The 24287-nt window shown below is 41.0% G+C and overlaps 2 protein-coding genes across 3 annotated transcripts in view; one reads left to right on the top strand and one right to left on the bottom strand.

The window, feature by feature from the left end:
• Positions 1–24287, top strand: part of LBR (lamin B receptor) — a 181659-nt gene that overhangs the window by 45688 nt on the left and 111684 nt on the right. The window lies entirely within an intron of this gene.
• The window catches only part of LOC130704631 (cyclin-Y-like protein 1), a 34331-nt gene continuing 31326 nt past the window's right edge, over positions 21283–24287 (bottom strand). The window contains exons 9-10 of the mRNA XM_057526880.1: positions 23418–23580; positions 21283–21877 (exon numbers count right to left, since the gene is read on the bottom strand). Coding sequence (XP_057382863.1) covers positions 21761–21877; positions 23418–23580 — 280 coding nt within the window. The 3' untranslated portion in view covers positions 21283–21760. The remainder of the gene's footprint in view (positions 21878–23417; positions 23581–24287) is intronic.

The following is a 24287-nucleotide window of genomic DNA, read 5'->3' as shown; positions in this document are numbered from 1 at the left end:
CAGATTATTTCTTTTCAGGCCGGGCTAGTGGAGTTTCTGAGCACCACTGAATTCTCCCTTCTACATCTTCAGATTTTGTAATCGGACCCCTTTGGGGTCCGATCCGGGTCACTGTCACTCATGGGAGCCCTTGATCTGGACAAGATGGACCTTGAGTAGTTGAGTTCACACAACTAGGGCAGTGAGAGGGTCTCTCCTCTTGATTATTGTACATTTTCTTACCAAAGAGCTAGAGGAGCAATCTCAAGGTCAGGCGAACTCACCCTGATGTCTTGGGTTGTTTGGGATTATGCTGGATTCTCACTTGGGTTCTGTCATCAAATACAGAATGCTCTGATCCTTAGGGGCAGAGGTAACTATTCAGCCTGTGGGTTCAATAACCAGGAAATGGAATTCTTACCCATTCTTGTTTTTTGTGCTAGAAGTTATTACTTTGAGATTTGAACCTGTCTCTTTTTTTCTTTCTCTCTCTCTCTCTCTTTTTTTTCCAGTAGCAGTTTGAAATTGGCTGTTCATTCAGACAAAAGCAAAAGGATATTTACCCAGCCTGGGAAATAAATGTGAACCTACATAGTCTTTTCCCAGCTTTTTTTTGCTCTTTTGGTAGCATGTTAATTGTATTTTCTCTAGTAACCTTCCCCCTCCCACCCCCCGTTCTTTTGGCAGCCATTATTACTTGAATTGGAAGAGCAGGTGAAGACCTGTTTTTAGGACTGTCTGGAAGAGTACAGTACAGAGGACAGTCTCCGCTAATGGTAACCAGAGCCAGGGGGCTGGGGGCAGCCTGAGCTGGAATCAGTCAAATTAGCACAGCACTGACTCTGAGTGGCAGGAATACAAGTGACCACAGAGTGTTAAACACATCTGGAAGAGGAGTCTGACATCATCCCCGGCATCTGTGGGGAATACGCACAGCCTGTAGACCCATTCCTCTTTGACCCTATAAAGATTCTTTAAAAAGTAATGCCACGGCTGTAGAAAGCCCTCGCACAGAAACGAAGACCCAACACAGCCATAAATAAATAAATAAATAAATAAAATTAAAAAAAAAAAAAAAAAAAAAAAAGTAATGCCCCTGAGTGGTTTTCTGGCCAGCTCGCCTGCTCATTTATCTTGGAGGAGATGGAAGGAGACAACCTGCCTGTGAGGCTCCTCGGGCCCCAGAGGCAGATGGATTCCGCATTTGAAAGTGCTGAAGCTAAGAGACCGGGTCTTAGGGGGCCCTGAAGGGTCTGCTTTTCCTCTACTCATCGTCCCTACAAAACTTTTCCTGGCAGCCGGCATTGCTGTTTAGACGGTTTGTTCTCTGCTTGCTGTTTAAGTTGTTTGGCAGTGGTGTGTCAGGATGCGGGTTTTCTGAATGCTTTCCCAGCTGGTTACTTGAGTGGGGGTTAGGGCGGGGCGTTCTGAGCTGCTGAGGCCAGTCTTCTGTCTGGACACTCTTAGCTGGACCAGTGGGAGAACGTCATCTTCATTCTGCTGCCTCTGGTGCTGTTGTGCGTGGCTCTTGAGATGCGGATAGGGTGAGTTGGGGGAGTGATAGGTCTTTTTTTGTTTCTTTTTTGTTGGCGAAGGAGTCCAGACTACAGGAGTCAATGTGACTTTTACCATTATTCTATGCATAATTCTCTGCTAGCCGTTGCCCCCTTCCTCAGCCTGTAATTTCCCCAGCTCCTCTTGGTTGAATTTATTTAAGGGCTCCATTTTCAAAAGCAGGTTCCTTTTTAGTTCCTGAGCCAATTATGACTGAAAAGTAAGTTCTATAAGCAGCCTCAGATCCACCACCTGGTAAACCGTGCTGCCAACTAGACCTGGGATCTGGGATTCTAGATCAAGGGCTGGGTACCATGACGCCCCTGTAACTCCCCACATCCCTCTAGTTGGCTCAGCCCATTAGGGCTAAAATTGTCACTCGTATCCTGGTCTCTCTTAGAGGCAGAGGCCTTGCCTAAACCCCAAGCTGCTTGACTCAAGTTCTGAATTGCTCTTTTTTTGGTGGTGGTGGTGGTGGCGGGGAGAGTGTTCAAATATACACACAAGAAATTTAATGAATCTCCATTTACCCAGCACCCAGATAAAACAGTTATCCCCATTTTGCCAAATTGGTTTCATCTTCCCCAGACCCCTTAAACATTTACTGTTATACAGGAAAGGCTAAATAATTACGTAACTCCCCACCCCATCTACCTTTTAAAATCGCTTTTCATAATAATGAGTTAGTGACCTAGTAATTTCCAGTGGTGACCAACAATCTTTTTTGTTTTTTTAAAATATTATTATGAACTTACAGATTTATTATGTTATCAATGTGCTTCAACCCATTGCATTCATTACTCATTAATTGTTTTGGATGCTCACATTGTCTCATCTTAGGTCAGTGGACATCCCTTCAAGTTCATCCCATGTTCTTTTGACATGACCCCATTGAACTTTGATAGCTTCCTTGCTTTCTGGCATAAGATATTCCAGGCTGTATATCCTGCACCAGATGTGGAATCAGCCATTTCTCCTGGGGGCCTTGATTTCTTTTGGTAGAGAACACAGTCTGGGCTCTAGGACTAAATTACTTTTGTCAACTGTCAACCCTCTCCTCGGGGACTACAGCCTGCTCCCCTGCTCGTAGCCAGTGTGAGCTTCTTACTGGGAATCAACAGATTGATAGTCACCCACTGTGGAGTTCTGCCTCACTCTGGTAAGGATTCATCTCTGAGAATCTGGTGTTCTATCCCCTGGTTCTGACACTTTTGCTTCAATCACCCTGAATTTGGCTAGTGCTATGTATGCTGTGCCTTGGACTGCCAAGCTGTTCTCACCGGGGCCAACATCCCAGTCTAGAATAGTTGCCCCAGCCCATGCCTAATACCCTGTAAGCAAGATTCTATCTGGGCTCAGCTTAACTTCTGCCCCTGTGGGCCTTGTGTTCCACCCATTCCCAGCGTTCCACCCATTCCCAGCGTTCCATTCATCTGAAACTCTCTCTTCCCTCATCAAAATCTTATCGGGTCTTTAAAGATTTACTGCTGCTTCTTGGGTGCTGAAGAACCAGCTCAGGTGTTCCTGTTTCAGTTTGAGACCCTATAGGTCTGTCTCATGAGGTAAGTGTCAACCCGGCTGGGATTAGGCAGAGTGGGGGCGGAGGTTAGAGGGTGCTGTTGGCACAGCACGTACCTGGCTGACTTATTCTCGACTTTTTCTTTACTCTTGTAATCCATGCATTTCAGCACCTTCTGAGTGGTGTTTGGTAGGTTGTCCTGTTGATTTTCAGCCAGGGAGTAGGATGTTCTGGCTCTGTACCATTGGCAAAGGGATTTGAGGATAGGTAATGGGCTACAGTTTTGTTAAATGGAACAGTATGAGGAGATGGCCTTGTAAAGAGGCTGGGCAGCGGGGCCCATTTGAATGGTTGGTTCTTGGCTCCCATACTGGCAGATCCTTGACAGGAATTTTGAATGGTTCCAAATCTAACAGATCACTTGTACTTAACTTCAGAGGAAAGTCAATTAGCTTTCCTCAGGGTTGACTGTGTACCTTGAATGCAGTTTTGTGAATCTCTGGAGGTTCTGTGTATAAGGTTTACTCGTTCTGTTATTTTAGTTTCGCTTGTTTACATGGAGACCGTAAATGTTGAAGAGAAGCAGACATTAGGATTGAGAAACCCAGGAGCCTTGTTCCCTCCCATCCCCTACTTGGGTTCTGCAACGGGACCCATTGGTGAGTAGTAAGGAGCTAGGCTCAAAATGAAGTAAGCCCAGATCTAGCTCTGCTTCGTGCTTGCTCCAGTCCTCAGTCAAATTTACTTCAAGCAACTCAGAGTAGCATGGGGAGTGGTCATTCAGGACTGCAGTAACTTGCACTTCATTATATCTGGTGGGAGACTCAGTAATTTATAGCCTATCATTTCTGGAGTCTGGAGATGGCTTTGCTGAAGCAGATTCTATTACATTAGAAGAGAACCTAGCTGGCTGCGTCTAAGACCCGAAGCTTTTAGATGCTAAGTAAGGAGGCCATATGAAGGGAACAGAATGACTCTGGAACTCAATCCCCCACCTGAGAAAGAGAGTAATAACATTCTGGGTTGGCCTCTTTTCATTTCCCTTTGATTTTGAGTAATAAATTCCCTCCCTACTTCCCAGCTGAACAATTTGGGAGCCTGTATTCCCTAGAAAGACTCTGTTCTCACACCCATCAGATTGCATTAGGTGAAAACTCCTTGGCCTTAATGAATGTTGAAGGATTTAAAAGGGCTAATGGAAATTCTTCTAGAAGTAGCAATTTCCATTCTATTGGTAAGACAGTTCTGCAGAAATTCCCCAAACGTGTTGGGTTATTTTATAAAGTAAAACAGCCAGCATTGGGTTTTCTTTGCTAATAGATGACAGAGAGAATGTGGACATTTGGAATTCATGGAGACTCCCTGAGTTGCATTTTAGCTCAGGTGTTATGTCATCTTTCCTAACCCTTTTACCAGAGCTGCTCACAGGAAAACAGCATAGATAGATTTGCTTTACTTCTCTCTTTGCCTCCTCCTACCATTCTTTTAGAAAACGGTGAGTGGCTGCCTGCCAGGTAGAATCTGGATGACAAAATCCAAAGCTAGATTCAGAATTGTAAGCATAACCCCTGCCCAGGTTGCTTACAAAGGAAGAAAAGGAAGAGTTTTGTACAAAATCTTGCTTCATTGGCTTTAAATATGGTATTTACTGAGTTATCACGTTTTAATTTAGCCTTGTACTAGTTGCTATGCGCCTTTGATTGATCAATTTCATTCTACATTTACGGAGCACCTACAGAGTTCCTGGCACTCTGCTGGGGCACCTGAAATGAAAAGATGAACAAGACATGGTCCTTGCCACCTGGAGCTCACAGTCTAATGGGAAAGCATCAGAAGGTACGAGAAGAGCTATAGTAGTCTTGCCACATACTTTACATGTGTATCCTAAAGCCAGTTGGGAACCATGGGATTATTTTAAGCAGGGGAGTGACATGATTCAGTTTATATTTTAGAAAGATCACTAGTGGCAGTGAGGATAAAGTGATTTAGAGGGGGTGAGGCTGGAGGCAATAACAGTTCAGACAATAGATGTTTATCGAGCCCCTGCTTAGTCCTCGGTGTAGTTCTAGGTGCTGGGAACCTAGGGGTGAACAAATCAGACAGTCTCTGCCCTCAGGGAGCCTATATTCTAGTGGTGGTGTGAGGTCGTGTAGACAGACAATATGCATGATATTTTTCAGATGGTGATAAGTAATTTGAAGAAAATGAATAGAAAATAAATAAATGGAAGTTAGAATGAGCATCAGGGTAGGTGCTGACCTATTGGGGTAGTTAGTGAGAGCCTCTCTGAGGAGGTGACATTGGAGCTGAGGCAGCTACAGGAAGATGTGGGGAAGAGTGGTCCTGATGGGATGAACAGCAAGGGCAGGGACCCTGAGATGGGAACATATTGGCACAGTGTTTGAGGGCCATAAAGAAGATCTGGGGGGCTGGAGCATAGAAGGAAGGGCAAGTGGTACTGAGGTGAGGTTGGAGGGCCTTGTGGGCCATGGGAAGGAATTCGGATTCATTCCAGTGGAGTGAGAAGCACTACAATTAATTAAGTCAGAGATTGGCAAACTATGGCCCATGGGTCAAATCTGGCCTGCTGCCTGTTTTCGTAAATTAAGCATATTGGAACACAATCATGGCCATTGGTTTACAAATTGCCTATGGCTGTTTTTACATTACAAGAGCAGAGCTGAGTAGTTGTGACAGAGAACATATGGCCCAGAAGCCTTAAATATTTACTAACTGGCCCTTTATAGAAAAAGTTTGCTGACCTCTGAATTAAATGCTCTATTTAAGTCTTGAGAAGACACTCTGGGTGCTATGTAGAGAATGAGTGGTAGGAGAAAGAGTATATCTGAATAGTTCAGATAAGAAATTACTGGATGTTGAACACCAGAAGGCAGAGGTCATTCTGCTTTTATTCTGTTTAAAAGCACCTAGCTCTTATCTATCCTCTCTAAATATTGTTGATTGAATGATGAGGTACAGATTAAGGCAGTGACAGTGCAAATAAAAAGGAAGCAAGGCTTTGAGAGATATTTAGGAGGTTAAAAAATCAGTACAGCTCCTTGCTGATGAGTGGATAGAAGTAGGGGCAAGGCAGAAGAAGTGTAGGATACCCTTCAGCTTTCTGGGTTAGGTATCTTGGTGCATGGCACTGCCATTAACTGAGGCGGGGAGAGTGGAGCTAGAAAGGGCATATGTTGCCAGGGAGAAGGACATGGGGCACCCAGGACGTCCAGGTAGAGATGTCCAAAAGATAGTTGAAAGAGGTCTGGAGCTCAGTGGCATGAGACTCAACTGGTGGTGACAGGCATGTTGGAATCATTAGCTAATGCAGGCTCTCCCAAGAAGAGGAGGGCAGAACTAGAGCTCATGGCATTTATTTCCTCTGCAGACTTGGATCTAGAGAGGAGGCAAAGCTACACTAGCTGTCTGGACGGTTTGCATCCGTTCGTCTGGTCGTCTCGTGACTACAGGATATTTTTTCTGTGGAGACTGGCAGGCTCCCATGAGGGCTTGCCTTACTCACTCTCCTGGGTGCCAACCTCTTTCCCTTAAGTGGGGTGACTGGGGCAGCTCTGGGGGCTCTTCCTTCCCAGACTCCCTGCTAACACGGGAACATCTGTGGCCTTTTAACTCTGCAGTTGATTCGTGTCTGCATTTATCTTGTTGAGGATCTGGATAGGTAGGAAGGTCTTAGCTGGCCTAGGAGTTTTGTTAAAGCAAGAACTGTCTGACACCAGGGTTAGACAATTGTTTGAATTTTATTCATTTTGGTGCCAATCCTCTTAACCCACAAAGCTAGATAAACCCCTGACGTGCCCCTCTATTTCTCCCTTCTTTCTACTTGTTTGGGGGCAGGGAAACCACAGAAGCGATTTATGAAAAAGCACTTGTATTGAAAGTGGCCTTAAGATAGTTGTAATCCTAGACTTGGATGTAAATCTCCCCTCTTCACAAAAGTCCATTATGAAAACCCAAGAATAAAATCACAATTGTGAAAAGAGGAAGGCCACTCTCTACCCGGTTCTCCCCACACCCCCGTTTTTAGCGTAGTGTCACGTTTCTGTTGTTTTTGCACATTTTAGAAGGCTGAGTTAACCCAGTCTTAAGTATAGTGTTCAAATTTTTATGGGCCCTCATGTTTTATCGGTTTCTCCTTCCCTAAGGAGACAGTCAAGTAATAGTCTTGTTACTCCTCTCACCTAAGTTATTACTGCCCTGAGGTTAGTGACTCCGAGCAGGCCCAGGTAAGAAGTCTGAAGCCTGGTTATTTGACCCCAAAGTGGAGGAAACAGAGCCTTCTAACCCTTACTACCAAATTAATAGGTAGTAAATATAAATTAAAGACATGGAAAATTATTTTTAAATGTATATGTTGAGAAAAATCACTTCCATCTCAGCTCTGGTCTGCCCAATAGACCCCCCTGCCCCTTATACATGCCACTCAGTAGTTTCTTATATATCAGTATAGTATTTCTTTATGTAAATACAAGCAAATAGGAGTATATATCCTTATTTTCCTCCTATTCTTTTGTACAAAAGGCAAGTTATTATTTTATTTTATTTTATTTTTTTGTTCTTTGTTGTCGAATTTTTTTTTTATTGAAGTATAGTTGATTTACAATGTTGTGTTAATTTCTGCTGTACAGCAAGGTGACTCAGTTATACATATATATATATATATATATATATATATATATATATATATATATATACATTCTTTTTCATATTCTTTTCCATTATGGTTTATCCCAGGACATTGAATATAGTTCCCTGTGCTATACAGTAGGACCTTGTTGTCCATCCTTTCTATATGTAATAGTTTGCATTTACTAACCCCAAACTCCCATTCCATCCCTCCCCTCGCTTTGGCAACCAAAAGTCTGTTCTCTATGTCTGTGTGTCTGTTTCTGCTTCGTAGATAGGTTCATTTGTGTCATATTTTAGATTCCACATATGAGTGATATCATATGGTATTTGTCTTTCTCTTTCTGACTTACTTCACTTAGTATGATAATCTCTAGTTGCATCCATGTTGCTGCAAATGGCATTATTTCATTCTTTTTAATGGCTGAGTAATATTCCATTTATATATGTACCACATCTTCTTTATCCATTCATCTGTCAAGGGACATTTAGGTTGTTTCCATGTCCTGACTACTGTGAATAGTGCTGCTATGAACATAGGGGTGCATGTATCTTTTTGAATTAGAGTTTTGTCCAGATATGTGCCTAGGGGTGGGATTGCTGGATCATATAGTAATTCTATTTTTAGTTTTCTGAAGAACCTTCATACTGTTTTCCATAGTGGCTGCATCAGTTTACATTCCCACCAACAGTAGGAGGGTTCCTTTTTCTCCAAACCTTCTCCAACATTTGTTATTTGTAGATTTTTTCATGATGAAGGCAGCATGTTTTATAATTCGTTCTGTAACTTGCTTTCTGTCCTTAACAGTATGTCTCGGGGATCTTTCCATGTTGGTACAGAAGGAGCTTCCTCATTCTTTTCTCAGAGCTGCATAGTATTCCACTGTGTGGATGGCTGCCTCCTAGTTTACTGAACCAGTCCCTTAGAAATGGATGCTTGCATTGTTTCCAGTGTGTGCTCTTACAAGCACTACCTCAGTGAACAAAGGCAGCCTTTTAAAGGATTACACAGCACTGCATGTGCTACTTAAAATGAGATTTTTATTTCTCATTCTTAGAATGCCGGTTGGTTTTATTGGTTGATAACTTCCCAATTACTGGTATTCATGAGTGAGACATTGATGATGGGACCGACATCCCTTCCTAACCCTAAAATCATTAGTATGACTGCTCCATGGAGGCATACTGCTTTATCTCAGGTTTATTTTAATAATAAAACCTTGGGAAATTTTAATAATGAAACCTACTTAAGGCCTTTTGCTCAAGAAGTCTGAATCACTGATCAGTGCAATTACTGCTGTGGCGGTAGAGCAATTTAACAGGATAATAGCGAATAAGATAAATTACTCTTCGGATTTTTAATGGATTGATATGCAGAAGTATGCAAGGGAAGATGGGGTGGGGGAGGAGCACTTTCTGAATTTCAGTACATCGCTTTACAAAATAGGGAACTGGGCCATTGTCCCATTGCCCCGGATCCCCGGCGGCGCGCGGGTGCGCAGCTAAGCAGCGGGTAGCCCCCGGCGGGGGGGGGGGGGGGGGCGGCCCCTGCCCATCACAGAGCCCGGAGCCAGTGTTGCTTTTCTCTGCGGGCGACTTCGAACTGCCTGGATTTTTAACCCGGTAAACTGATAAAGGACTAACATGTCTGGAGTCTTCCAAAGACAGAAAGAAAATCACTTTCTTGTCGCAACAGTAAGATTTTGTTACGAAATGCAAAAGTAAAGGTTAAAGCCTGGGAGATAACCGGTCGCATATGGGGGGAGGGGGGAGGAGGTGGTAAAAACTGTGGCTGTCGCGTCCCAACTATCTCGGTTCGAATCCCGGGTTTGCCATTTGAGAGCCTACTCTGTGCTAGGCGGTCGGAATACCGCGCTGAACAAGATTATCTAGGTTGTGGCTTTCTTGGGGGAACTATCATTAGCTCGGTTCCCTTGGTATGCTTCTAAACTCTGTTTCTTCACCTATAAGAATTGTTGTAAGGATCTGAGACATCCTGGATTAAGATGAGAACGATTAACGCGCCGTCTGACACACAGTAGGGGCTCAGTAAGCATTTGTACTTCTCTCAATTTGAGCTCACCTGGTGAGGGCAGCGCAGAGAGGAGACAGGTGCCACGGTTAAGAATGATTCTTTGAGCAGTTCTTTTAAACAAGCGCTGGACTCTAAGGATGCTTAGCTGCAGATAGGAGACCTGGTAGGTGCCCTGGAAGCTAGGGTTCATAAGCTAGAACATTACGGGAAAGTGAGCCCCGCACCAGTGGACGCCAGCAGAGAACTCAGGAGGGACTTCTAGCTAGGGTTTCCCGCTCCGGGTCTCAAGAAGGCGTGATTAGCATTCGCCCCGCCCCCCATAGCTTCCCGGCCGGCGATTGGCCCACGCTCCTCGGCTGCCAGCTCCAGGCGGGGCCGGAGGGCGCCTGGGGAGAGGCTGAGCCCGCGGGGCAGTGGGCGGGGATGCGCGGAGAGCGTGTCGGGGCGGCCCACCAACCGAGCCCCAGCGCGAAGGGGCGGGGCCGGGGCGGAGCCTCCCGGCGGGCATTAGAAGCAGGTGACCCAGGCTGGGCGGGACAGGGCAGTCAGTCCGAGGCCGTGACTCCACTGCGGCCAGCGCCGCCGCCGCCGCCGCCGCCGCCGCGCGCAGTTCAATACCCGCCGGAGGTGGGCCAAAGGGTGCTAGAGCGCGGGGGAGGAGCGGAGCCCGGCGCGTCCCGGGAGAACCGCCACCGCCCCCAGGAGTCCGCTGGAGCGCGGATCCCCCTGCAGGGGAGGAGAAGAGCGGCGGGCGGGACGCGGCGGCGGGCGCGCACCATGCAGTCCTGTGAACAAACACTGGCAGCGATGGGGGAAAAATAAGTGTCCCTGGACTTTGGACTAGATTACAGCCAGATATTCCAAAAGCATCGAGACACTGCTCTCTGCGGCCTCTGAAAACAAATGAGACCCATAACACCCTTGCATAAGCTTTTAAAACATGGATCAGTGTAGCAAAAGGAAAGCTGTTCCACCCCCACCTCAATATATTTTTCTCTTCCTCTTCTGAGAAAGCCTATATAGTGATGAGCACACACTTTACTGTTAGAGAATTCTGTTTGCTTTTCTAATCTGTTGAACCATTCCCTCATTTATATATGAAAGCCTATGTATTGATGAATACACACGTACACACACCACGCATACATACTTTACTGTTAAAAATTCTGTTTGCTTTCCTAATCTATTTAACCATTCATTCAAGAAGAGTGTGAGGCCATTACTGGGGAAGGGGGTGACAGTGCATTGGCTAGCAGAATACCAGTGACCAGGACTGAGTGGGGACTAAATTTAAGAAGCTAAAATGGCAAAAACAATTAAAATTTGAGGATGTCTCCCTAGAAAAACAGCAAGTGTAGGGATTTGCGCTTCATTTATACCAAAGTTGGAAAAGTCAGATTTAAGCCCAGGTCAGTTTTTACATTATGGATATTAAGTAAACAAGTGTATAGTTTCCATAGTGTATTTAAGCACTTTGCTGGTGGAAAGAAGCCTGGTGTTATAGTTTTCATGGACTTTCAGAAGCTATTCACGTTTATAAAAATGCACTGCTCTTACACACTCATCCTCTGAATCAAAATTTCAGTATATTCGACAAAACCTTGTACACAGAGCTACAGAACTTTTTGCACATCTAATTCCTCTACTTGTTCAGAAGCTTCTTAGAACCTTGAAATAGATCCCCTGCCTGAGGGCCAGTTCCTCTCTTGTTTTTCAAATGAGGAACTTTTCTGATCACCTTGACCTCTTCCCTCAGTTAACATGTCTTCCCAGAAAGTACATAGATTATTCTGCTGCCTTAGGTCATTGTGCCTAATTTGGGTTTTTCCTCTTCCTTTTTTTTTTTTTTTTTTTTTTGTGGAGGAGTGTAAAGATGATGCAGAATGTATCTAAAAGTTGTGGGATGATGTGGTTGAAGTGATTTAATTCTTCCTGTTAAAACAACTATTTTTCATTTTGGCAACATACCAAACCTAAAAAGAACAACCAATTTACTTTAAAAAAAAAAAAAAAGACAGTTAAGACAAAGGATACTAAGCCAAGGAGAGGCAATACAGGTAATGCATTTGGAGGTCTAGGTCCAGGCCAACTCTCAGAGCTGCCTCTGTTTTCAGCCTCTGTTCTCACCGCTGCTCTCCCCCTCCCTTCCCTCAAAGATGAAGCCCACCTGCTTCCCTCAAGTCTTACCTCAGCCACCCCTCCCGCTACCCAGGGCAGAGAAGCCCATCTATTTATGGTCGCCCCCTATTTCCATCTCATATGCTGTTTTCTTCTGATTTTTATTTTTATTAGGCAAACAATCCACACTCATGAAAACAATTATAAAATGGAAGGTTGTGGGGTGGTTTAGCAGCTTCTTCACAGCCAGCTCTGTGATTTTAGTGAGGATTTAAGGCCCAGTTTAGTTTCACATGTACAGCTTTTGGGCTGTCCCTTTCATGGTTCAATTGTAAGCAACGTCTCCCATCACAGATTAGGGGGTAAAGATTTAGAAGGAACTAATATGTGACCTCTCAGTAAATCAGTTGATAAGACTTAGGAAGTCATTTTAATTTCAATTATTAACCTCACACTTTGAAGTTGTCTAAATTGGATGAAAATAAGTATTCTTGGTGCCTTATTGGTTTATCCTTGCAAACCTTTGTCTTGTTTTCTCGTAGTCGTTTCCAGTGATAAGCCTGTGTGTGTGTTGTGTGTAATTGTGAGCAATGTACAAGCTTAAATAACGTGCTGACACCACTGTTTCCAAGTTGGTATTCATTAGGCCGTTTCCTCCTGGGCTAGGGCTGCACTAATCCTGACACCGGCTGCCAGGAGAAAACCTCATGGATCCCACACCGCACCTTAATAACAGCATCCGTGACCTGCAGTCTCAAGTACAGAATGGGAACCCCAGAGCTAGGAAATGTAGTTGTATATTTTAATGAACTGCTACCCCTGCTAAAGAAGCTTCTTTCACTTTTGTGCTCTACAGAAAGACCAAGGCGGGTAGGAGGGACAAAGCTTTGAATAACTGCTTTCTAACACCGAATGTGGCCAACAGGACAGAGAACATCACAAATCTAGGCAGGTGTGAGGTACAGTGGCTGAGGATTTCCTGCTCCCCCTGCATGCCCTTTCTTGCCTCCAAAGTCCGATCAAGTGATCCTGGGAAAGAAATACGCCTGGGTTGAGGAGGGTGGTTTTGAAAGAAAAAGCTACCAAGACATTAAAGCAGGGTGAATGAAGGGTAGGCAGGATGAAAGTAACTAAGTAACCTGGCTCAGAACTCTCAAAAGCTTCTAGCAGCTTGATGACAATTACAGGATTTATTGCAGTCTGTGGTACATCATTTGAAGACAATATTACTTCATGTTGTTACAAACTGTATGTATAATGTGTATGTGTTGTGGGTGTGTATATAAATAATATATATTATATATATGAGAGATTTAGTGACTTTTGATACGGGTTTGGTGCAGGTGAATTTATTACTGAGCCAAGTGAGGCACATACTGAGTCAGTAGTTCGAGTCCAGGGCATTCAGTACTTTTTCTGATTTCCATGTGTGTATAGTGCCTGTCCCATGCGGTATTGTCAGTGTCATGTCAAATCCAGAACTCACAAAGCAGAGCCAGCGATATTTTCTTTGTAGACAATCAACTAGAATCTATAAAATTATTCCTGGCAGATGATTATAATTCCAGATCGCTAACACTAGCAAAAGGAAACCCAGAGCATCTTGATAAGAAGTTTTCTGTTTTTGTTTTGTTCCTGGAAGTCAGTAGAATAGCAGTTATATGTGGTTGTATTAGTGTCAAGATACTTAATTTGCTGACCTTATTATTTCAGAAAAAAAAAATTGTATGTATTATATTTGTGGGAAGTTAAAATAATGCTTTGAGATTTTTATCAAATATGGAGAGTAGTTATTTATGAAAAACAAAGAAATGTCTATTTTTGTTTCTTTGTTCCCAATTACTGTAGATAAATTTTAAAGTGCATTAAAGCAATGGTAAAGCAAATAAGATGCTGTACAAGTATTTTTCTCATGCTTTCATGGAGAGACACTGTTTTCTAAGAGTATCTGAAGGAGGTATGTGCATTCTAACTTCATGATCAGATTTCTCGGATGTACTTTGAATATAAGTGGCAACGTTTTTATTGATAATAAAATCAAAGAAATTCCAATCACCAGAAGGAGAACTAATGAAAACATGTTTTACCTGAATATACTTCATAGGTTTCTCCTGCTGATCCTGTGATTGTTTCATGATTCACTTGAAGAAATGAAGGAAAATACACATAAGAACAGAGACATTACCTGAGATTGTGTTCTATTTTATCAACCCTCCATCTATACTCTGTACTGAAGCAATTTGGATAGAAGTGTTGCTGTTGTTGTGTGTGTCTGGTTTGCAGTCAGAAACTCCCAAAACTTCATCATTCAGCAGTTAGATCCACAACTTTGTATTAAGGTCTAAATACAAGTCAGGGAACCCAGATAAGATAAGAGGATATATGGTTCTCCCTCTGTATTTGTGGGTAATTGGTTCCAGTCGTCTCCCTCCCCCCCGTGCCACCCCATACCAAAATCCATGGATGCTCAAGTCCCTTATATAAAACGGTGCAGTATTTACATATAACCTACGCACAATCCTCCCATCTTCCCCCGCACCCTCCTTTATACTTTAAGTCATGTCTAGATTACTTATAACACCAAGTACAAATCCTAAGTAAGTAGTTGTAAATAGAATGCAAATGGTTGGTGGTGTGCAGCAAATTCAAGTTTTGCTTTCTGTAACTTTCTGAAATTTTTTTCCCTAAATATTTTCAGTCCACGGTTGGTTGAATCCACTGATGCAGAACCTGTGGATACGGAGGGCCAACTGTAAATTGATTTAGAGTTGGCACTTCCCTGACAATCTGGACAGATGCTTAGTAAACCTGAGATAATTAATTTAGCATCAAAGTGAGTACTATGAGCATTATTAGATTGGTACATGTTAGGGCATTTGGGAGAACAGAAAATACAGCGGTTGAGCTGGATCCTGGTGCAAGAGCCGCTGTGCCTGACCCGTACAGGCCTCTAGTGGGCACGTCTTCCCAGTGCTTTCTCATTGTTCATTCCCCCCAGTGGAAAAGGGGGGCACTGTTGGACTTAGGAAGTTGGAGAAATAGGTAATAATGCTTCTTTTAGTGATTTAGTTACAGAGCTCTTACGTGCAACAGAATGAGAGGAAGTAGAATGGTTCTGTGCATAGATTTGGGAGCTAGACTGATTAGGGATTCAACTCCCAGCTCCATCATTCATGGGCTGTTGATCCTGAACAAATTACTTAAGCTCTTAGTACTTCATTTGTGTACTGCATCTTAGTACTTTCTCATCTGTGAAAGGGGGATAATGATAGTACTTATAGTTTAGGGTTGAGAGGATCTAAAAGATTCAATCAGGTTAAGGTAAGTAAAACAAGGAGGAAGCAGCCATTCAGGCATGGAATGGAAAGGGAATTGAAAGACTAGTTTTCAAATTTGTGTCTGCATAAGAATCATTTGGGGTTCCTATTAGAAATGTAGATTCCCAGGCTTCAGCTCCAGGAATTGAGATTAATTTGGGATCCAAGAATTAGGTCTTTTTGTTCTGTTTTAGTAAACTTTTAGAATTATTTTAGGTTTACAGAAAAGTTGCAAAGATATATCCATTTTGCCCTAATATTAACATATTATCATAGCACATTTGTTAAACTAAGAAGTCAACATTAACGCACTACTGTTAACTCCAGACTTCATTTGGATTTCACCAGATTTTCCACTGATGTTCTTTATCTGGTCTAGGATTCCACATTGCATTTAGAGAAGCTTCATTTCTTACAGGGACTTTCAGCCCATGAGAGGCAGGTGGTCTGGAGACCACATCTTGAGAAACACTAGGACATGTCAAGGGCTGAGGAAGGTCAAATTGCCCCATCCTCACCACCATCCTGGTGGTGGGGGTGTTGGATATAGAAATTTGATTTGAAGAGTTGGGATGGAATCCTCTCCCTTAGATGAGAGGGGTTACCTTAAGAAGTGAGGCATCTATTCCTAATGCCAGATGAAATGAGTTTTGGAGTTTGGAAGGTGGGGTTGCTGCCTAGCCTGAGGAGATAGATACATCTAGGGTTGTGGGCAGATCAGGGGAGTGAGTGCAGCAAATTGGGAACAACTACTTTGTGGGAACACAGGAGGGCTCAAGTAATTGATTAAAGGGGATTACAAGGGGCCAGTTAGCCCGTGAGCCATATAAATCCTGTATTTCCTGGAACCTGGTGATAGTGTTTTAGAAATGGGTCACAGTAGTAACCAACATCAAGCACTGCCACATTGGACACGAGCAGAGAGTCAAAGGGTGAAGCTGAGATGACCTTGTTGAGAGAGGGCAGTGGGAGGTGGACAAAACACTGATGCCCTGCGTTTGGAAGAGTCGGTTCCCACAGCGAGGAGATCAAGGGCCACCATCTGGGGAGCTAGAAGTAAAGGTCAGTAGAATTGAGAACGGTAAGATGAAGGAATAGATGTTGTAAGAAAAAGCTAGCAGAGTAATTTGAGGTCTTGAAGTAGAGATCGACATATTCTTGAGGACCTTAGGTCCTGAGGCTGTCACTGACTTTCTCTAATCACATTCAAATTATTTAGCTGCCCTCACAGCAGTTAAGTAATTACCTAACCTGTTCCTTTTTTTTTTTTTTTTTTTTTAAAGAACATTAACCTCTTCATTTGACTCTGGATTTCTCTTAATTTCTATACTACTTCACTTTCCTGGTTCTTTCTGCATGTTAGAGATCCTAAACCATAAACTGGTATTCATAACATTTCTTTCACATGAAGTACATGTTATCTCATCTGCCAAACCCATTTAAAATGGACTAGTGGAAATTGCCTCAGAAGCCAAACAGATTGCACCTGTGTACAAGGGACCAGGTGTCTCTGAAGGGCTCCTAGATCTTTTGTATTCTTGCTGGCACGGTGTCAGGCTGGCCAGGCTGGTGAGTGGCTAACAGTTAAGATTTTAGGTGATCTAATCCTTAACTTGATAGATGCTGGGTGTAATCTACAGATTCTGCATAGAAATTAGCACTTACCCCTGGCAGAGCCCCTACCAGCTGTCAAGTGCTTTACCAAATAGCTCTATACTCAAGAATGCGGCTTCTGGGTGAGGGAACAGTCGTAGTCATTTTACATGTGGTTAGAGAGAAGTCTTGGGTGATGAAAGATTTTAGCTAACCTACATGCTATAGGTAAACATTTCCAAAAACATTGCATAAGCTGAATACAGAGTGAATTGTTTTCCAGTAAATACTGGCTTCAGCATTTTTCAAAAATCAAGGAATGGTATATTTTATAGAATGGGAAAACTAAGAAATGAAATTTGACCTGTTGTAAAACTAGGATTTAGTGCTGTTGAATTTCAATAATGGGCATACAGGGTACATTAGGAGTAAATGTGAAAGAATAGGGTCATGATGGAATCTGATACAGGGTGGAAAAAATTTCTCTTAACCAGAAACACTGGGCCCTAAGAAGTTGTCTTAGGGTCAACCACATGAATTTAACATACAAAAATGGCAATTTAATTTGGTTCAAACATACATTTCAAACTTTTGTCTTTTCCTTGTAAAGAATCAAGTTCAGTTCACGGTATACCAGAGTTAAAATTGCACAGATGTCAGTATTCCAATAGAGAAAAACAATTTTTTTTAAAAAGCGAAAAAGTAAAATTTGAGTTCAGGTAGTCAGATATTCTTTTATAGTCTTACTACTTTAGGGAACAAACCCTTCCTCGGTATAAAAATCTGGAAAAAAATGCCATAGTTGCCACCCTCTTAATAACTAGTTTCCATGCCCCATATTTGTTGGAGAACCTACTTTGTGATGTTTAAATTTTTACCTTAAGTTGCCTCAATTTCCCATTTATTAAAATGGCTGTATTGCCTCTAGAATTAAAGCTGAAGGGGAAAAGCAATTTTTAGCGATTCCCCTTATTCTACCAACTTGTTCTTGAAGCTACAGTCATGCCCAATGTTCCTACCCCCAATTTTTTTTTTTTAAACCTTCGACCACTCGAGATATGTCAGCATTTCTGCTTAGTAACTGGCATATTACTACGCGGTGCAAACTATTGATATAAACAGTGACTTGTGATAGATTTTTTTTCCCCTTCTGTACTAAATCAGATCATTTCTCCTCATCAGCAACTTAACAAGAACAAAGTTAAAGATGTGACCTCAGGAAGGGAACTAAGGTGGATGAAATACGACGGCAATACTATCAGGACTGATGGAATATTGCTCAAGTGCAGTGGCTAGGGTCTAAAAGAAACTTCTTTAGCGATCTGGTGTATTTCCAACTGCATGTGAAGTGAAATAGCAGGTTAACGTCAAATTCCGGGGCTTGTGTAAAAGTCACCCTCTTGACAGCAACCACAATGCTACTGCTTCCTGTTCTTCCATTTTCTTTCCTGTTCAATTGCTTGAAACCCTCAAACAACAAGTTCTGATTCTACAGTATTCCTGTAATTCCTTTCTCTGTGTATTTACCTACTTTTATCTTTCAATGTGCATTTCCATCTTGGCACCATAACAAACAATTCAAAAATGCCATCTAATGCATTATGCCACTGAGCACTGTAGCCAGTGATTTTAAGTGTACTAGATTATCTTCAGGTTGAAAAGAGCGTAAGCTGGAGAAATAAATGTCTACATCTTAGCTAAAGGCAGGGGTCAAAACAACTTATGAATGGTTAGTTTGAAAATGCTTTAAGGCCCGACTATCAGAGCTGACTGAAAACATTTGAGTTAGGCAGAGTTGTAATGTTATGTGAATAGTGAGAAGTGTTACAAACACAGTAGCCATATATTTTAATTACAATAGAGTTTATTAGCTTTTCTTTTAATATAAACATGAGGAAGCAAAACCACATAAGTTGTAGCATTCTTTTCAAAATAAAACTGCAATCAGTACTTGAATTTCCAAGCTCCAAACTCCATAAACAATATTTTTTGAGGTGGTAGATTGTAGTATTTTATATACCATAATTTATCATTTATGTCTCTGTCCCTTAAAAATGATGGAACCTGCAGCACTCAGTATAATGTGAAGCCTTGCGATAAAGAGAGAAAGTACTTCTGGCCCAGAAATGCTTTGTTTACAGGCAAAATTCCTAGGATTACATTTGAGAAGGTAGGAGGAGAAAGATTTCACATAGTTGAGAACACTTTTTTTTTTTTTTTTTTTTAATATTTCAAGTTTAGGTGACATCGTTACCAATCTCCAAAAAGACTGATTACTGGACCTCCCTGCCTTTTAAAGCCTGAGGTAAGGGTTCCTAAGGTTTATATGTTTCCTCTTAAATAGAACTTGAAGTGAGACACCTACAGCCAGGTTAACACACAGGATAGAAAAGCTGTTTCGTATCACTTACTCTCCTGTCCCTACTATTAGGGTCCAGTTCCTTTCAATTTATTACATGTGAATTAACACTGTTGTTCATAATTCCTTTACCAAATCTAGAAAAAATAAACTTAGGTGATCAAGCAGGTAAGCAGCCCAGCCTTGCAAAGGACTATTTTAAAAAGAGGAGGGGAGGTATCCCCTCAAGTCTTAGTGCAATTTTAAGCTTTGATACTTGTAGAAGTATAAATGCCACAAACTTACAAAACATCATTTGAAAGTTTAATCGAATTTCTTCTAAACTCATTTAGTTTTGTAAATTTTAAACGTTAAGCGTTTATTGTTTTATTTTTTATTTTTTACAATTTATGTATTTATTTATTTATGGCTGTGTTGGGTCTTCGTTTCTGTGCGAGGGCTTTCTCTAGTTGTGGCAAGTGGGGGCCACTCTTCATCGCGGTGCGCGGGCCTCTCATTATCGCGGCCTCTCTTGTTGCGGAGCACAGGCTCCAGACGCGCAGGCTCAGTAATTGTGGCTCACGGGCCTTCCCAAGCCAGGGCTCGAACCTGTGTCCCCAACAAGAGAGCCTGAGACAGTGAGAGGCCCGCACACTGCGATGAAGAGTGGCCCCCGCTTGCCACAACTAGAGAAAGCCCTCACACAGAAATGACCCAACACGCCATTAAATAAATTCATTAATTTAAAAAAATAAAAAATAAAAAAATAAAAGCTTAATGTTTAAAATGTACAAAAGTAAATGAGTTTAGAAGAAATTCGATTAAAGTTTCAAGTGATGTTTTGCCAGTCTAGCATTTATACTTCTGCGACAGTGTTCTGGAGTATCCAAGCACACTATATTAAAGCTTAAAATTGTTGTAAGACTTTTGGGACACCTTCTATTTCATCACCGGCTTGTTAATTACTGGACCACCATGTTGGCTGGAATTATGAAAATATCCTTTAATACAAGTATAGAACAAAGAGGAAAATCATCACAAAATCAGAAGCACCATTATAGTTAACAAGAAATGCAGCACGGACCCAATAGAAGGAAATAACCTACTTTCTCTGTTTATGATCGCAAGCATGCTAATATGCTAATAAGTACTGCCTGCAAAGAATTTGGATGACATGTGTTATTCAGCAGCTTTTTGGTTTAAATTGATTGCCAATAATGACTAGCAGCTTCAATGATATAGTAGGGAGGAAGAACCCTGCAAAACCTAACGATGCTACAACAGTCTGTTCCGAAGTTTGGCTTTATGAGTTGTTAGGAGTCCCATGTTTTTTTTTTTTGTTTTTTTTTGGTTTCTTTTTTTTGTTTTTTTTTGGTTTTTTTCTTTTTTTTTGTTTTTTTGTTTTTTTCTTTTTTTTTGTTTTTTTGTTTTTTTTGTTTTTTTTGTTTTTTTGTTTTTTTTTGTTTTTTGTTTTTTTTGTTTTTCTTTTGTTTTTTCTTTCTTTTGTTTTTCTCTTGTTTTTTTGTTTCTTTTGTTTTTCTCTTGTTTTTTTCTTTCTTTTGTTTTTCTCTTTTTTTGTTTTTCTTTTGTTTTCTTTTTTTGTTTTTCTTTTGTTTTTTCTTTTTTTTGTTTTTCTTTTGTTTTTTTTTGTTTTTTTTTGTTTTTTTGTTTTTTTTTGTTTTTTCTTTTTTGTTTTTTTTTTGTTTTTTTCTTTTTTTTGTTTCTCTTGTTTTTTTTTTCTTTTGTTTTTTCTTCTTTTGTTTTTCTTTTGTTTTTTCTTTTGTTTTTCTCTTTTTTTGTTTTTCTTTTGTTTTTCTCTTTTTTTGTTTTTCTTTTGTTTTTTCTTTCTTTTGTTTTTCTTGTTTTTTTCTTTCTTTTGTTTTTCTCTTTTTTGTTTTTCTTTTGTTTTCTTTTTTTGTTTTTCTTTTTTTGTTTTTCTTTTGTTTTTTTCTTTTTTTGTTTTTTTTCTTTTTTTGTTTTTTTTGTTTTTTTCTTTTTTTGTATTTTTTTGTTTTTTTGTTTTTTTTGTTTTTTTCTTTTTTTTGTTTTTTTGTTTTTTTGTTTTTTTTGTTTTTTTTGTTTTTTTTTATGTTTTTTTCTTTTTTTGTTTTTTTTGTTTTTTTCTTTTTTTGTTTTTTTTTTGTTTTTTTGTTTTTTTTGTTTTTTTTTTTTTTTGTCTTTTTTTTCTTTTTTTTGTTTTTTTTTTTTTTGGAGTCCCATTTTTTGATGGTAATACTGCACTGATTCTAAAGGAATATGCAGCAGTATGGGACAGTGAGGCAAGAAAAACATAGAAGTTATATAGTTAGTGTCTTTAAAGTCTAAAAATTTAAGCTATTAATTAAAAAACCTCACATAGTTCTCAGCTATCACATATCTGTGTGTAGATTGGGAGCAGATATCTGTGCATGGATTGGGAGCTTTTAGCTTTGGAGTGGTTTTTGTAACTCTGTTTACAATAAAAAGGACAGAAGAGCGTGTTACATTGACGAGGTCCCGTTCTTTCCTATGAGCATAATCTTCGCTTGTCCATGAGTCTCTTGAATTCAATGTCTTTCTTTAAGGTGAAAATACTAACTTTGCTGGTTTCTGAGCAGGAGAGGTGCTATTTCTCCAGTCCTTGTTTCGAGGGGTTTATGATGTTACAACCCCTCACTTCTCCCTTAAGAGAGGATGGCATTGGAGCGCCGAATACCAATGAAATTATCAGCGCTGAAAGACCTTCTCATAGCAGCTCTACACACGTCTTTGTATTCGTCGTCACACAATCTGGAAATGGCCTAGGAAAGTCAATCAGGTAGAACATAGGTATAATTAGGGGGAAAAAAAAATGTTCGGACCTTAAAAAAACAAAAAAAGCATCATTGATAAGCCACACATCTACATTCGTTTAGATAGTTCATAGTTACTGCTACTTTGGATAGCTGATATCTACACTAACTGACAATTCCCTAAGGTAATAACCTTTAAGGGCTATGATTAGATTGCTGGGGCAAGGGGTAACTTGCCCTAATAACTTAGAGTTACTTAAAAATTGGGTTCCTAATGATAGGCTCCTAATAACAATATCATCTGTTACCTACACACGTGATCCTTAAACGTAATGGACATACACTTGGGCAAAATCAGTGTTTACTCAGCTATTCAACTTCTATTCAGTTTTCATTAGTTATTACATACTCTAAGAAAATTTTAATCAGGTAGGTATGTGCTGAAGGTAGGAGAGGTCTAATGACAAGCGCTGAAAGGTGCTATTTCACTTGCACATAAATTATGGTAGAAAAACATCTTATTCTAAAGTACCACCAAGGTACCACAGAAAGTATCAATTTTAAATGTGTCCATTTCAGTTGTGAATTTTGCTGTATACCCACCAAAAATCATAAGCCATAAGTATTACTTTGTTCCATGTACGTTACCATTTATATTAAAAACTCATGTACTTTCTACAGCCAGTATCTGAATCCACATTATACCTTCCAAGTATAGGTCTCTCAGGTTAGCCACGGATGCTTTGTCTAATAAACTCATGGGACTGAACTGTGATACACATACACACACACACACACACACACACAAACTGCAAGCTGAGTAAAAAACAGTTAAGAGGGAATTCCCTGGTGGCGCAGTGGTTAAGAATCCGCCTGCCAATGCAGGGGACACGGGTTTGAGCCCTGGTCCGGGAAGATCCCACATGCCGAGGAGCAACTAAGCCCGTGCGCCACAACTACTGACCCTGCGCTCTAGAGCCCGTGCTCTGCAACAAGGGCAGCCACTGCAATGAGAAGCCTGCGCACCGCAATGAAGAGCAGCCCCCGCCCACCGCAGCTAGAGAAAGCCCGCGTGCAGCAGCGAAGACCCAATGCAGCCATAAATAAATAAATACATTTATTTATTTATTAAAAATATCAAGACAGTAGAAATAGTCCAAAACATCAATTATTTAAAAAAAAAAAAAAGACAGTTAAGAGTGGTAAGTAGATTATGTAGGTACATATGATTAGGGATACAATTTTAAGAAATTATTCATGTATGGTTATATGTAAGTGTAGAGGTTCAAATGGAAAACCATTAAGAACAGATTAAATATGATTTAAAGTATTCTGAATTATGGTTACAGAAGAGACAATTTTTTTTTTTATAATGTGGGATCCCTGTATAAACCATAAAAGACACAGGAAATATGATGCCAATGGGTCAATAAGCTCTTCAAACTGTTAACAGCTTTCCATTTTCCTAATCACTGCTTAATATAATTTAGCTACAGATGTGGCTTCGGTGGCTGACAGAAAACCCCAGTTAGTGATTTCACAGCCTTACCTTTAAGTTCTGTGCTCTTTCTTTGCTAAGAGGAGTGAATAGAACATTCAGGTTGTTGTCATCTGCTAAGGAGCGAAGGTCAAAGTAGTGTTTGACATACACACTGAAAGGAACATTAATATTAAAATGAAGTCGCTCCAGGACGTGCCTTTCCATCTCATTCCTGGGGGAGGAGGAGAAGACAAAACCAACACAGGACAATTTTAGTCAACTGGGCTATCTTCAAAAATACCATTCTGAGCTACTAGGATGGCTCTAAATACTGTTTTGAAACAAATAATGGCTACCCAGCTGGATTAATACCCTAATGTTCAAACAAGGTACAGCTATTTGTGGTCCTTTCTGCGTCCCAGCACTTTGAGTCTGGGACAAGGGGGAAGAGGTTATGGCCCTCTTATGCACTCATGCTGCTGACTCAGGGGCTCATTCTTCAGAGTTCCATTAGTGCAGCTGTACGATTCATGCTCCACACTCACTCACAAGGCCCCGCTATAGTGATCAGATGAAAGGAATGATGGATGCTGTTTATTAGCTCTGAAGAAACTGCAGACATTTGCACCGGGCTGAGGACAGGAAGGGGCTCACTGAGGTGGAGACGAGCCAACACAAGGCGTGGGCACATCACCACGGCAACACATGGATCCCTCGAGAGCCACTGCTGTTATCTCTGAGGGGGGAAAACTCTTGAGGCAACAAGGATTCATCTCAAGTAAATAAATAAATAAGCTACATTCGATGGGAAAGGGAATCCCCCCACCCCCACCCCGTGCATGGGGCTGTGTCAAAGGGCATAATCCAAGTTTCTGTTCACCTTAAAACCTTACTAGGGTGAGTTGTCGTCACCATGACAGGACAGGATGCACTTTTTAA

This window comes from Balaenoptera acutorostrata, chromosome 1 (assembly GCF_949987535.1).
Source record: "Balaenoptera acutorostrata chromosome 1, mBalAcu1.1, whole genome shotgun sequence".
Classification (NCBI taxonomy): Eukaryota; Metazoa; Chordata; class Mammalia; order Artiodactyla; family Balaenopteridae; genus Balaenoptera; species Balaenoptera acutorostrata.
Note: the sequence above shows the minus strand (reverse complement) of the source record. Positions and strands in the feature narration are given on the sequence as shown.